Raw genomic sequence first — 15522 nt, 5'->3', positions numbered from 1 at the left:
GTTCCAATATGATTTGAACCTACTTCTCTAACAGATGTTTAATATTAAGGGAATATCTAATGTCTGGTATCTAGTATCAAAGGAATGCTAAAGTAGAAATATCCAACAAATTTATTAATCACTCACCATTATTAGAGAACCTATTAACAGTACCAAAAAACATACAGCATATGGTTTAATCAACTAGGAGAGAAGGTCAAAGTCACTTAACCAGCTCTGTGATTTGTTTGGAAAGTGTCGTATTTACAAAGTATGTAGCAATATGGATCTTTTAATCAGAAATTACAGTTAGTTACAAAGTCCTGATGGCCTGCCATCACCTTGAACAAAGAATCAGAATATGAATCAACAAGAACCATTTAGCTCACTGTAGGTTAAAGATGATTCAAAAAATATATGTGACAAACTATCATAGGCTATGGTGTACCTTTATGCTTGCATTTCCTTCCTATCTTACTGCATTCTTGCCCCCATTTTATTTATCCAGTCAAATGAATTAGTTATGGGAGCACAAATGCATTTTCTTATTAAGAGTATGTTCCCAGCATCTGTTTTTAGCAACTGTTTAGACACTGTAAAATCCATGGATTTTGTTTCTGAAGAACACATACATCTACAGCAAGGTATTTATTTGTGCTGTCCTCTGCTGGACATGTCATAGAATCATAGAATCATAGAATCACATGGTTGGATGGGACCTATAAGATCATCTAGTCCAACCGTCTTCCCACTACCATTGCTGGCAGCGTTACTTGGTGCAGAGGACTTCCCGGTTTATGTTGGGCAGGAAACCCAGCTTCCATACAAAGCAGAGAGGAAACGAAAAAATGGCAGTTTTTTAAAACTAAATCTGAGAGAAGGGGGGGAGGTGGTGTTTCTTTTTAACATTGTCATCTAGAGATTTGAAAATCTTTCTATGTCACAATTAATTACAAGTTTCTTTTCTTGTGTTCTCTCTAATAACAGAGACTACAAAGCACGCAGTACATTCTCCTGGTCCTGTCAACTACAGATCCCATCTACGAACTTGCATTCCGCAAGGATACATTTTGGTCATAAATCAAGTTAGCTGCAGCGTTAAAATGGAGAAACACAAAGTAAGACACTGGAAATTAAATTTCCAAACTCTTTAAAATCTCTAGTTTATCTTCAGGATGTTTAAGTAGCCTTTTTTTTTGCTTAGCCTATTCATGGTCACTTACCAGTCCAGCTTGGCCAAATAACAATTGTACAGCAGTTTTGCAGGCTCCTCGCCAAGTGGAAGGGCAAACCTGATTTAGTACTTCAGTAACAGGAGAGTCATCCCGTGGTGTAAGTCCATTATGGCATCCAGCTTCCTTAATCAACTGCAGCATTGTGTGCTAAAAAAAAAAAAAAATAAAAAAAAAATAAAAAAAAAAACCCCACAAAAAACCCCACAAAAAAAAAAAAAAAAACAAAAAAACAAAAAAACAAAAAACACCACACCATCAGAACTTTGGCATACTAAATGTATGATTCAGAAATGTTAACACCAATGCTCCCATAGTTATTTATCATTGTTCTACATGTTTTTCAAACAATAATAATGTCTGTTACCTCTAAACAGTCTTGTATAACTAGAAGAGCTCAACTGCAGAACAAAAATACAGATTACTGTCTCTGCTATTTGGAACACAATGCTCCAAAATCACAAACAGTATTTTTGCTTATACTGTTGCAAGCCCCTTTAATTTAAACTACAAAAAGCATGGCAAAGACAACAGAAAAGCAGCATTTTGAGCTGTGGATGGTTTCAACTCTTTCAGGAGCAAGAAACTGGGCTTATCTTAAAAAAAGAGTGAAAATGCGGATTAAAGTTGCCCAAATTCCTTCTGAATTGACATCTTTTCCATGCCGTTATACTGAAAATACAACTCACTTCTCCACAATTTTGAATTATTTTTTTTAAGAAATTGATTAAAGTTTGTAAGAAGATGTTAAAAGGAGCTTTGTTACAAAATATTTTTTTAAAGTACTTCCATTAGCACTAGGCTGGGCCAGGCTTATTTTGGCACCTAAGAAGACAGAAGCTCAAGTGCATCATCACCTGGCTGGGGCATCTGTAAGGGCTCACTCTCCTCTGCTCTTCTTGATACCTGACCCACCTATTTTCAAAAAGTTCACAGAAGCTTCATTACCTCCTAGACTTCTATGCTTCTCTCAGATTGGACCGAATCTGCCCAGGTGGTTAAAACATTATCAGAGGCAAGAGTGGACCTACAATGTTATCAACATCTAGTTTCCACAGGAAGTCAGGCTAAAAATACACACTTTCAAATGCAAGTTCGGCACTGAACTTCTATTGCAATCGTTCTCTGAATTTTAAGGAGTTCTACTCTTTTTCTTTTTTTCCTTTTTTCTTCACTTCTGTAGTTAGATTTAGGATTATTACCGTCTTCAGCTTCAGGTTTTCTGCTGCAGACTCATTAAAGGATATTCCTTTCAGAAAATGCGATCCTATCTGAACAGGTACAGTGGGCAGTTCACACTGAATTGGCTGAGGTGGAGTCTGTCTCCTTCCTGTTTGCTGGGCTTCAGCTTCACTGCAACAGCCCTGAAATACAAAAGAACAGATCAATTAGAAGAAACAGAGCAGAAAATCCTAATGCGAGTCAATTTTTTTATAAGTTATTTTCACGGTAAGGAGGGATGAAAGAGAACAGGTTTAGCAGATCCTACCTGAAGACTTGCTTCAATAGCTTTTGGGTTCAAGTGGAAGCCAGCCTTCATTGCATATTCACAATGGCCTAAACTCTCCAAAGCCGCTTTGTAAGCCTGACGTGAAACAAAAAGTTGAGACAGAACAGGCTATCAGCAAGTAAGCACGCATGTGTATGTATGTACCCACTTTGTCTGGATACATATATAAGAATTGTTACATGGCTTTACTCTATGGCATACACACAATTATCATGTAATATTCTAGTACTATCATTCTCAAATACCTCACGGCTGCCTGCGGTACGTATTTCTACACTAATATACTCCTTCCCCATTTCACTCCTTGGCCCACTGACTCTGCTACATGCACATGGAAGTAGCAGACTTCGAAAACTCACCTGCAAAGCACTGTCAATTTTCATGTTTAGCTCTTTGAGCTGATGTTCGGGGATTGCCACACTCTGTGAGCAGAAGAGTTGCTGAACTTCAATTCCTGCCAAACATCCATCACAGCCTCTTTCTCGCAGTCGCGATGTGGCCTGTAATGTCAAATTAAAATCCAAGGTAAAGAGGTTCAATATTAAACCAGGTTAAGCTTAATTAAATTTTTTAAAAAGATAAAAAAACCCACAGAGTTTAAAACATTATAAAGGAGATGAGAAGCAGCAGCTGGTGGAAAGGATCTGGAGATTATTTATTCTAACTTATTAAAGCTCTACTGGTACTTTGAAAGTACAAATCTCACGTAATTTGTATGGCATATAGGTGTTGGCTAGCAACTTAATTCAACATTGTTTGCTGTTACTATTTCAGCTCCCTCTTAGGACTCCGGATCCTGTTACACGGGCCACATGACGACTGTGGTTACCAGAGGAGGGGCTTAAAACTTCAACATAAGGGTATTACTTGACACAGAAACAGAACATAGATTTAATCATGTGTACAAACACGCCGGTGTACATAAGAAGATATATAAGGGTGATTACTGTAGCGCAATTTGAGAAGAGCCACACAAGACTAAGATCAGCTTAGCGAGAGAATAGGTTTATGTAATATGGTTTTGGATGAGCCAAATATCTAGTTTTAACCGTAAAATATTACAGTACTGAGCAGAGAGAAACAAATAGAAACCTACTCTCTCAACTGCCTCAGACACAGCTTATTTTTCAGTCTAGGAAGGAGTCTTGCTCTACAGCAGGATGTCCAAACTGGGGATTTTTGATACCACAGCCAATGGACAGACACATTGCTCACCTCATCAACACATACAAAATTACAGCACTTTCCAAGTGAAAATCTTAAAAAGGAAAAATAGCTTTGAGTTACTGTCAAAGTATCATCTTAAACTTTGTTCTGAAACAGCAATATATTCTCCTGCCAAAGAGGCTATTTTTATATAGAAATAATGGATTGCCTTCCTCTCCACAAAGTAAAAATTTGGAGAGATTTCGGTATTTCAAATCTCCCTTCTGTCACAATGACTTGTCTATTAGCCTATCTACAATTATGAGAGAAAGATTTTTTCTTTATAGAGCATAGATTTTTCTTACATTATGCTAAACCCCCTCACAGTTACTTCAGATTAGTTACGTTAGTCAATCATAAAAATTGAGAAGCTTCTTCTATTGCTACTCTGGAAGTAGGGAGAATCTATTTTTCTCTTCTCCTCCCCACGTATGCTTAATAAAGGATTTATTAGTGCAATACTTGGACTAAACTCTATTTAAAAATACAGGGTTTATTAACAGACATAGCTGAAGTAGGCTGTTAAGGAGGTAAAAAAGGAAGTTAAGGTCTCAGATTCTGCACACCCAAGTTTAATTTTAACCACATTTTACACAAACTTGATAGCAATTGCAGGGCATTTCTAGAAATTATAACACAGTTTTAAGGAACTAAGCATATTAAACATAATATTAACTATTTTTATGCAAAAAGAGTAAAGCTATACCAGCATTAGACCTGTTATGATTTTCTGTAATACACCTAAAGCATTCCCAAATCTTTATTGTATCCAGTGAAACACATTTATGCTGCAATAAAAATTACAAATAATTTCTGTGCATTCATAGTTCTAAAGGAAGCTTGTTTGCTTTCATATACCATGCAGATGTTAGCTGATAAATGGAAACCTTGACAAGATTTCCAGTCAAGATGATTAGCATGCTTGTGTGGGCTGCCAAATTAGCCTTCCAAAGCACATGCTCCAAATTACTTGAATTTAAGGAAACCCCGCACTCTGTGTTTGAATCCATTTTGATGTCTGTCTGCAGACTTCCATAGTGCAAGGGAAAGCGGGAAAGCAGAAAAGCTCATAAAACTAATTTTCTTTGTAAAGTACTTTTTTCAGAAGGAAAAGTAAGGATTCCACAGATGGCAAGTGTTTGTGAAAATACAAGTCCACAGAGCAGCACATTTAAGTAATACGATTAACGTTCCAACAACTGATGGATCAAGCAACATCAAGCTTAACAGCATGAAGACAAAAGTGTTAATATTTTTAAGCATAAAATAGAATTCATGCTTGAAATTTAAGAGAAATAGATATTATCTAAATTATTTTTCATCGAGATTTTGCTGGTTTTGCAAAGGCTTATTGTATGTTGTTTTTTAAAATTCCCTCTGTCTGCCAAACCACACTTGAACATTGTTAATTCATTACTAATGACAAAAAGCTGTTTCCACTGTTTGTGCACACTTTATGTACAAACATATCACACAGAAAACTTTACACAGGGCAAAGACAGTATAATCAAGGTATAATAGGTAAATCAAGTTTGAGCATATGAAATTAACAGCACCATGTTCCCCCCTTCAAACGTAGCATGTCTTTAAAATCAGAGATTTTCTTCCTTTAGTATGGCATCCAGCGTGAATTTAGGTTTCACTAAATGTAACACTCACTCTACTAAATATAATGTCACTACAGCAAGACCTCCATACCTCTGCTGCTCCTCTCCATGATCTTATTGCATCTTCTAGCTCATTTGTGGGGCTTAAATTTGAGGCTCCAGCCCCACTAACGTTCTTTCTCTCCTGAGCTACAGCTTCAGCAAAGCAAGAGTGTGCCACTGGCTGGACCTTCTGCAAAGCTTGTGACAGGAACTGAAAGTGGACCTGCATCACCGTCAAGAAACACCGCCCAAGTACCTGCCAGAAAAGAAAAAAAAAAAAAAAAAACGGTTTCAAGCAAATAGAAGATCTCATGGACGTTCCCCTTCTTCCTTCTTGTTCAGTGTTTGGGGTAAAAAACCAAGTTAACCTCAGATTTTTTTTTTTTTTTTTAAATAAAATAACACTTCAGTTAAGCAACACATAAAACAGTGAGTGAGTATTGGTTTCTGTGAATTAAGGGGAGATCAGACTGATCCCATGTCATTTTTACTTCTGCACTCAAGTTATGGTTATTTGAAGAACAAAAAGCTTGTTAAATTCCCTAGCAATATCGAGCACGTGAAACTAAACAAAAATGGGAGTAGCATATATCCCTGCTCCTTGCAGGGGGGTTGGACTGGATGTCCTTTAAAAGGTCCCTTCCAACCCAAACTATTCTGTGATTCTATGATATTATCACAAGCACACAGTCAACAGCAAAACCCACTTGCACATAGACGTAGCTAAATTTATGCTAAAGCACTTAAACAAAAAAAAAAAATCTGAATAATTTTAAAATATTATCATAAAAATCAGAAAAGTTCAATCCAGCAGTTTATCTTCCAAGCAGAGAAGTAACCAGTAATAAACATCAGAAACATTTTGCCACATACTACAGTGGCAACATCGTGCCATTTTTAGAATATAATAGTGACTGCAGAATACACACACAAAGTTGCAGCCCTGTCACTTGCATTGTCTGACAGGAACTGCTAAGGCTGGCACAAATCCCTTCAGAATATTTCACCGAAATGGGTCACGCAATACTCACTTGGAAAGCCCGAGGAAAGGCAGGGAAGCAAAGGGCTGCCAGTCCCTCCCCATACTCGCACCGGGGAAGGGGTGCCCACCTCTGCCAGCCAGAGCTGGGCTCCATGTCCTGGACCTCTGTCCCCTGCGCGTTTCCATCCCCCATTTGTCTCCCTCTCTCATACCAATGCAAAGGAGAATTATGACCAAAGACAGACATATGCCTTAATTACTACAAGCAAAACAAAACCAGTCACACAAACTGACTATTCAGGTGCAGACACCACATCTGGAAGAACAGACAGAACCATCCAGAAGGACAACCTGGAGAGCAAAGCAGCGTGAACAGAAGCGCTCCATCTACCTTCAGGGCCATGCTCTCCTAAGCAGAGGAAAGCTTACAACAAAGCATAACTGGAATACAACAAAGAATCAAGTACTTTCCAAGTTACTGCAGGAAGCATTTAAAAGCTATTCAAAGTGTTTTGTTTCTTTCAAGGAGTTTGTCACACAAAGTGGTTTAAAAATGTGTATTTGACTTTGATTTATTAAAAAAAAAAGACTCATTCCATTTTAGGAATAATTCGTAAAATACACAGATAACGTACAAAACCATCGTGTTGTGGAGCAAATAAATCATCTGGCTTATTTTCAGCTACATTCTTCTGGCACAAAAATATTCAGACACAATGATCTTACTGGCAAGACTTCGCAGTCAAACGAACAGTTATATGCATTAACTATCTACTTCAGAAGAACCAGTGGTGGCAACACTTTTTTCCATTGCATCTGGACTCCTTTTCACATTCCATTCTGCTTCAATCACTTCCTTTCTTTGTACAAGGCATAAAATTAAACATTTTTGCTACTTTGACTGACCTCTGAAAGTGGAGTTTGCCTTATTAAAAAAAGGCACTCAGCAAATGATAAAATGAATAAAACCCCAACTTTCCTGGCTACAAGATTGGAGAGATTTATAAGAAAACTGCGGGAAAAGACAACTGGCGATCTGAGTACTTCTGTGTACAAAGAAGGCAGTTCTCAGGGGAAGAAGAAACTAGGACTCATGAGGAATTTCAAGCTGATTAAGTTTCAAAGAATATTTAAGGTACAGAGGTTGAAGTTTCCCCTGCCTGGGAATAACGTTCAAAATAAACAAGTGATTTAGTTTTTAAGTGGCAGCACACATTCCTAGTATAATTTACAATGTTAAACAGTAAAGATAAATAGTAACATCTGCTTTACTGAACTTTTATTTTGTTTGAAAAATAACCTCCTTCAGTCTTCTGCAGAAGTTGGTAAGGATGGTTTTAACTGCTTAAATAAAATCCAAGTGCTGGAGGATTTTTGCACTGTTAAACGCTCACTGCAGATGCCAAACTCACTTTGCTTTAGAGTTCATTTCTTTAAGATCTTCTTCTAAAGAGGTGAAAGTGTCTTAACTGTGGGAAAGAAGTACAACTGCCACCAGTTCAACAAGTACAGCCAGAGTTGGCCAGTAATTACCACAGTGCGTAAAAGCCATATGCTAAATATCTGTTGCAAAATCTACAGAACAATGTTAGCACATTGATGCATTTTTTTCCACAGTTGGAGACACCACCGTCTCTTTTTTGAGTTTCTTTTTCCCTGCTTAGCCCACGTGAAAGAGCTGACTCTCCTGTTTTAGACCATAATGAGAAAAAACTAAAACCTAGAGACTATGCAGTAATCAAAGATGAGTTGGAATCATCACAGGTGTCAACTACTAAGTTTGTTTGGGTAGTGGTGATGTTTTCTTAATCTTTTATATTGCATATGCAATGAGGTCTTCAGCTTGCAAATTTTTTGTCCCAAGAAATACAGCCCTAGTACCTTGACCTGCCTAACCCGTTACGAGGTAGGACAGCTCTCTGTCTCAGCAGCTGAATAACCTTACCTAAAGGAATCTGTCTTCCTGTTTAGGCAGTTGGAAGCAGTGGGACTTTCTGGGGAGGTCTCACTTCAGACTTCCTTGTCTCTGGGGACAAGGATTAAACATGAGTTTAATCAAACTAGTTACATACAAACAGAAGCATCAGGTGGAGATGTGGTGTTAGGTTACTCTGTCCCATTTTATTCTTCTACTGGAGGCACACAATCAACTTTGGAATATTTTGCAAAGTGCATACATAGAATTGCCAGATTTCACTGCTACACAGTGATGCCCTGCAATTTTTTTTTTTTTTGGCTATTTCCCTAAACAAACAAAACCCTCAAAAAACCAAAACACCGCAACATGCTTATTCAGTGGTTTCCTACTACCCTCATTTCCCTTAACAGAGTTCTTAATGGCTTCGGTAACAATAAGCCCTGAGCACAACTGGTCTACCCACTGAAGAGCCAAGATTAAAATAGCAATATAATGAAATTAACAATGAGGTATGACTCAAACTGGTGTGCCAGATTATGAGATAACCCCCTTTCCCACATATTACCGAGGGTGGGCAGAATATTATTCATTTTTACTATGTAGCAATGCCCTGCAGTTCGGAAGAGTGATCTCACAACCAAAACACCTCCAAGGGAAGGCACGATCCTGCTCACTGAGTTACCTACAAGATAAACTAGATTCCAGCAGAAGTTGCACATTTACATCTACAGTATTAGGAGACACAGGCAACTGAACAGATTAATTTCTGCCAACAGTCAAACTAAAAGCCCAGTAGGGATAATCTGATACTGACAGCTACTAAAAAGCTAACTATCACTTAGAAAAAAAAAAAAAACCAAAACAAAACAACACAACAAATCCCCCACATTTCAGTGTTAAGCATTTTAAAAATAAAAAATAGAAATTAAGACACAATACAAAATATTTCTAAAGACAATGTTAGCAGATCTGAGAGCAGACCTTGAATTACAGACCAAAACAAGTGTACAATGTCATTCCAGCAAGCCATCGCATTTTCTACTGATCTGAAAGAGCTTTTTGCTGCTAACCATTCCTCAACTAAGAAAGGTCTGAAGCCAATTCCTGCAAATCACAGGGAAGACAGCAAAATAATATTTAAATTGGGCTTTAAAATGTTTGCTAAGGAAAGCCTACATTTTATATTTACTCAGACATTTTTGTCCCACAAGCGTCTTGTTCAAAAATCTTCAGTTATTTTATACACATAAAAGCCAAAAATTGTATCAATTTAATACAAAACAGAGCATCCAAGTAAATATCATGTGCCCATTCCTGCTTTCCTTTTGTTTAGGAAGGCAACATGTACATGTCTGTCCTTACTACCACTTTTAAGACAATACACAAGCTCTGTGTGACTAAAACAAGATTCATCCTTTGTATTTTGCAGTACTAAGGCTACTGCGAAGCTTCACAAAAGATGAGGAAATATACAAACTTTTTTCCAGTTGTAATTCCCCCCCAGGATTTCCTTTAACGATTTTACTAACAGAAGTACAGTTTTATTGCATTCTTCCAGCTTACAAAACTTTAACAACAGATCTAGTAAACTTAACATAAAACACACTCTTGGTTCCCCCCGATTTCCAAGCTGTTCCTCACCCACGCAGGAACAAAACACCTGAGAATTCAAAGTTTTTTGAAAGGGGAAAAGGGAAGGCAGAAAATAAAAATCAGCATTTGCATTTCTGAAATTAAGAAACCTTGGGAAACTCCATTTGAAACCAACACTTTTATCAAGAGAAGTCACCTTGCTCCATATCTTGGCATACCACTCTAAACCAGCAAGCCCTGTTCTGCTTAAGAACAATAAATAAATTTAAAAACTCACCCACTGCTGCTACAGTCCAGATTGCCCAGTGTTTTTAGTCCAAATGCAAGGAAGTGTATGTTTATCAGAACTTGACGTTTTCTTCATATTGCCTTCCATGGGGGCTGGGCCCACCACACTAGATAAAAAAATGTGTGGCACCTCAGAAGAGCTCCAGCTCTCTCTAAATTCCTAAAGCCAAACCTGCTCTGCTTATGTTGCTCATTCTTCCTCAAAACACACAGGCTGTGTTGAGGAAGGCTTAGGAAAAGTATGTTTCCTTAGCTGGACTCATGCACAGAAAAAGCCTAATTCTTGCGTCCTTCTCATGACTCTGGGGTTCTGTCCTCCCACTCCACCGTGAATTACAACTCACCTCCCACTGCTTCCATAATACCAGATTCCATCCCTCAAGCAAGAGGCTCTGGAGTACCTCTTCATCAAATATTGCTGAGCTGCCGCTCAGACTTTGACTGTCTCTCAATTCTTTCTCAGATAGAGCTGTAAGTTCTTTCAGTCTTCTACTACAGAAGCAGCAAAAAGCAGCTTCAGCTACTACTGTGTCTTCCAAGGGAAAAAAAAAATACACAGTCACTCACACTCTTTTCCTCCACTTCCCCCAGTCAGTGAACTCTGATGAAGTCTGGCAAGCCCTTTACATTTTTCTGCTTCCATTGTGAGGTTTGTAATCCTACTGGTCGTCTTATGAAATGTTAACTTTTCTACAGATCAGGGAAAAAAACGAAGCCACACTTTTAAAATTAAAATTACAGCATAAATAACTCAGTCTTCAAATCACAGAAAAGCAGAGGAGAGACTCTGACAAGGTCATCCTACTGTCCCAAGCAAGGAGCAATTTCACCTGGGTCAGTTTTGCTAGATGCAGGTTTAACCTGTTCTGTAGGTTCTTCATTATGGAGGCTCCCTACCCTTTGCAGCAATTCACATCAGTGCTTCACTAACATTACAAAGCATTTCCATAACATCTAATATGAATCTTTCCTTCTGAAATTTAAGTTCATTGCTTCTTGTCCCACCTTATGTGAATGTAAAGAAGAGAACACTGCCATGTCTTCTGGCAGCTTCTTACATACCTGAACAATTCTGATTTTCCTTCTTAGTCTTCTCTTCTGCAGAGTCAGCCTTTTTAATTTGTCCTCTGAGGTCCTATTTCCTGGATGTCTGATTACTCTTGCTACTCTCCTCTGGTCTCTCTCCAGTTGCTCTCTACTTCTCTAAGTGCAACAGCAGCGGTGCATGGGTGCACTGTTGCGTTTAAGGCCATAATAACCAAAGTGAAGAGAGTTTAATGCTTATTTCACAGTTCTTGCAAGTTATAGTCGTGTTAAATACATGACAACTGTCTCTTCGCACAAGAGCAACAACATTAATTTATTATTTGCTACTGTACAACACTGACTCCTATCCAATATAAGACTGCCATAAGCCCTAACTGCTCTTCAGAACTTCTGCCCAGCCGGCTCCACTTGTGAGGCTGAAAATTTCTATTGAAATATTATAACATTCAGTTTTCCCCTCTGAATTCCATCCAAACTGGAAAACTCATTTGTTCAGTTCAAGATTATTTTTAATTCAGCAGGTATTTCAGCATACTTATATCATGTACTTTCAAGTCACCTACAAACTGAAATGTATTCTCTATCCTGACCTCTGCCAAGGTCCATTTCGACAGCGAGTGACTGATAACAGTTCCCTGTTATCACAGGGCACAATCATCCAACTAGCTTGCCCATACACCCAAGTCATCTAAACCATGCTCCCTGCCTGACTTATAAAACAACCAAGTGAGTCGTCAAATCCCTAAATGTTGCCGGTTCTTAAGCAAAAGCACAATGCAATACTTATCTCATTATGCAAAAGTTCCCACAAATCCTGCATACTGACTTTTTTTGAAGTTATGTGCAAGATGCAGTTTTAATTAAGGAAAGGTCTAAGAAAAGTAGGATGACAAGTGATCAATTTCCACAAGAGATGCCCAAGATGACCAAGCAATCCAGCTGTTTTGCCTGCACTCTCTTTACATTTGTTCCTGCGACGGAGCTGCCTGGTGAAGAGAGCACTGCAGGTGCACAGGGAGTTCAGGAACAAAGGTTAGGTCTGCACAGGCAAAGTAGGGACCAAAGCAAGTTTCTCTACCTTTGCTTTAGGCTGGCAGCTTAAACTTATGCAAACAATGTTTTGCTTTTGCTGGTGAACTCCACTCAGTGCTGAAAAAGCACTCTCCCCGCCACGGGTGGGGCAGGGTATGAATTAGCACCCGGAATTGCTCGACTAGTTATAAAAGCAGTACACAGATAGTTGCCAACGCTTTGCAAGACAGAGCTTCAAAGTCCACAAAAACCCTAGCAGACAGGCAGTGCTTCATATGATTGTGCTTTTTTTTTTTTTTAATTAAAACAAGTCTTTCAGCATAAGTATTATCAAGGTCTTTAATTACATAAACTCACATTGATTTTAAAAATTTTTAGAAAGGTATTTTTTCCTACAGCCTTAGCTAAACATAGTAATGTTATTGGACTGCTTTCAAAAATACCAGCCTACAGAAGACATTTACAAACATATAGCCAATCTTAATTCATTCTATACTAAGTATACAACTGTCAGTCATATTTCTCATTACAGTTACGTACTACAAATAGCATTCTACTTAACTACTTCATCCATAAGTTGTGCAGTCACAGAAAGCAGATAATGCTTGATAAGCATGTGTGCAAAACATTCATCCTTCAAAGTTACCTGAAATCTAAATTAAAAATAAAAGAGAACTCAAAAGTAAGTTTTCCACTCAAGATGGAATTCTGTGGAAATAACCTTGCAAAGACCGCTGTAAACTAAAGAAATATGTCAAAACATGAGGAACTACTTACTGACATATGAATCCCTGGTGTTTATCACTTAACACTGCCAGTTACATAATTAAGACATTTACTAGAGGAGAAATACCTAGAAAACCCAGCCAGGCATGATGAGAGAAGGGGATCCTCTCAGCCTTAAAACCTCTGAATTCTGACTGTTGGGCACTTGCTGCCAGCGTATGGAAATTATAGCAACGTCATGACAAATTATTACAGCACTAATCTCTCATGCTGGCACGGTATTTTCCTTTCAAGTACAACAGCTCAAAAAGACAGAAATGTTTTGAAGAGTAATAAAACATTATTTCACACAAATTTTGATCATTAGTCAACTAATACGCAGTTTTACACAAACACTGATGAAAATACACCACTCGCAGGCGTTCAGGTTTACAGTCAGAATAGATTATACTAAGAAAAGTATAGGTTAATTTGGAATACGATGGCTTAATATTGTTAGAAGTACTAGCTAACATAGAACAAAAAATTGTTTAAAACCTTTATTTACTTTGTCTGGAGGGGCAGGATGTTGCCCTGTTTATTATTTTTAAACTAAGCACGGTTTCTCCAAAGAAGAAAGAGGTTGTTGGATTGCTGGTTATAAGTTTAAATCCTACAGAAGATTACCATTTAGAATTATATAGGCAGTACAATTTAATTATAACTCATTTTTGTTATTTCGTGAAATCTTTAAATGGAGTACAAGTTCTTACACAGAAATACCTACTAAATGCTTCATTCAACATAGTTCAAAGTCAGGCACCACAAATTACTTAATACTTTCAGGAAGAAAACATAAGAAGTGAAGAGCTTCTCTTTTAACTGGCATTGCCACAAATACAAAGTAAGGCAGAGAGAATTTTTGGCATATAAGTTATTTTGAAGAGAAGTCCAATTAAGAAGGAATGACACAAATTCATATGCAAAACAGTATCCCCCAAGGGAACTTACCTCAATGTCTTGTAGGCTGAACTCTTTTTGATCTTTAAAGTTTGCAGCTCCTGCACTCAGTTCCATCAGCATTTTTGCTATTTCGGGTTTTATTGCTGCTGTGAGTCGACTCGCTGCTTCCATGACATGTTCCTGCACGTCTTTCAGTTGCATAGCTGCCTTAGAATAGTGCGAGTTCCTAAATACACTGCTGAAAAGGTCTGTAAGGAAAGTGCTCGTACGGCAAAACACGTTGAGTGCATCCAGATATTTGGAGATTCCCTGCTGGATGTCTGCGATCGGAGTAGTGTGGGACACAGGGTGGTTGCAGCTGCCCGCAGCAGCTGAGGAGACCAAAGGGGATGCTGGGGTAGTAGATGCCAGCGGTGCGCTCAGGGTCCTGCCTAGCTCAGGCATTTGATACTGCTGGTGTTGCTGCACTTTTTGCTTGGACCCGCCAAGCAAAAAGCGCCGCTTATAGTCCATTTTGCTTTCTTGTGCACTACAGCAATACATAAGTGAGTGCTTGTCCAAAGATTTCTTGAATTAACAATCACTTGACAAATTCCTTCCTCAAATATATGGTTATGTACAGTAACAGTGGAGGACTGTGTACATAGGTTTCACAAAAGGCATTTCAAAAAGGCAAGCGTCTGTATAATCTGTATCAGCAGTGAGAAAGGCAGCAGATTTGCTGACTTTGTATTTTCAGTGTTCAGTGCAGCCCTGCTGCAGTTATAAACTGTATTCAAAACAGCAAGCCGAAGTATCTTAATAATGCTCTGTCTCGTTTGGTATTCCACTCTGCACACAGAAAAGCAATGCTGGAGCAGAGAAGTTAGCGGCTATGATTTCTTCATGAGCATATTATTGTCACTTGCTGTTAAATCTACAAAAGTTATTTTTGTCAATGCAAATAATAGTTTTAGAAGCAACCCCTTAATACAATTTTCCCATTAATAATATCAGGAAGAGTGGAGCAAACCACCGATCAACAGCGATTATAAAAGCAGTGCAGAGGCTCCTTCCTTGAAAAAGCAAATCCTTATGTCAGCAGATCAAATATCTTCAATTGTCGTGACAGATCCAGTCTGCCAAATTAGTTTACTTGTAGTGTCTCTTCTTAATACTGGAGGGAAAAAGAAAATCTGGACTCTGTTTACAGAAGACTTTGCAAGTATAAGCTATTAAAAATTAGAGTGTTTATTATTGCAAGCCTTCTCCTTTCCTTGTTTGTTGAGGTAGTTGTTTCCGTTGTGACATTAAGAAGTGGTGCTTCCAGACTGCATTTGCTCTCAACTGTACACTCAGAACAAAAATGCACAAATGTATTTGTAAGGCCTCTAGGTCATTTCCTGTGAATGGGGAGAAAAAAAAAAGTTTAAAACGTT

General features: G+C 38.2%; 1 protein-coding gene and 1 long non-coding RNA gene across 6 annotated transcripts in view; one reads left to right on the top strand and one right to left on the bottom strand.

Moving 5' to 3' along the window:
* The window catches only part of GARRE1 (granule associated Rac and RHOG effector 1), a 61209-nt gene that overhangs the window by 16177 nt on the left and 29510 nt on the right, over positions 1-15522 (bottom strand). For all 5 annotated transcript variants that reach the window (XM_086757808.1, XM_086757807.1, XM_086757805.1 and 2 more), the window contains exons 2-7: positions 14153-15486; positions 5626-5832; positions 3081-3221; positions 2701-2796; positions 2414-2575; positions 1203-1361 (exon numbers count right to left, since the gene is read on the bottom strand). In XM_086757808.1, coding sequence (XP_086613934.1) covers positions 1203-1361; positions 2414-2575; positions 2701-2796; positions 3081-3221; positions 5626-5832; positions 14153-14647 — 1260 coding nt within the window. In that variant the 5' untranslated portion in view covers positions 14648-15486. The remainder of the gene's footprint in view (positions 1-1202; positions 1362-2413; positions 2576-2700; positions 2797-3080; positions 3222-5625; positions 5833-14152; positions 15487-15522) is intronic.
* LOC147599093 (uncharacterized) lies at positions 976-7358 on the top strand. Its single transcript, XR_015259974.1, has 3 exons — positions 976-1097; positions 5730-5926; positions 7241-7358. It is a non-coding gene; the product is annotated as an uncharacterized LOC147599093 (long non-coding RNA).

Source organism: Chlamydotis macqueenii, chromosome 13, assembly GCF_036417535.1.
Source record: "Chlamydotis macqueenii isolate bChlMac1 chromosome 13, bChlMac1.mat, whole genome shotgun sequence".
Lineage (NCBI taxonomy): Eukaryota > Metazoa > Chordata > Aves > Otidiformes > Otididae > Chlamydotis > Chlamydotis macqueenii.
This window is presented reverse-complemented; position numbering and strand designations above follow the sequence as displayed.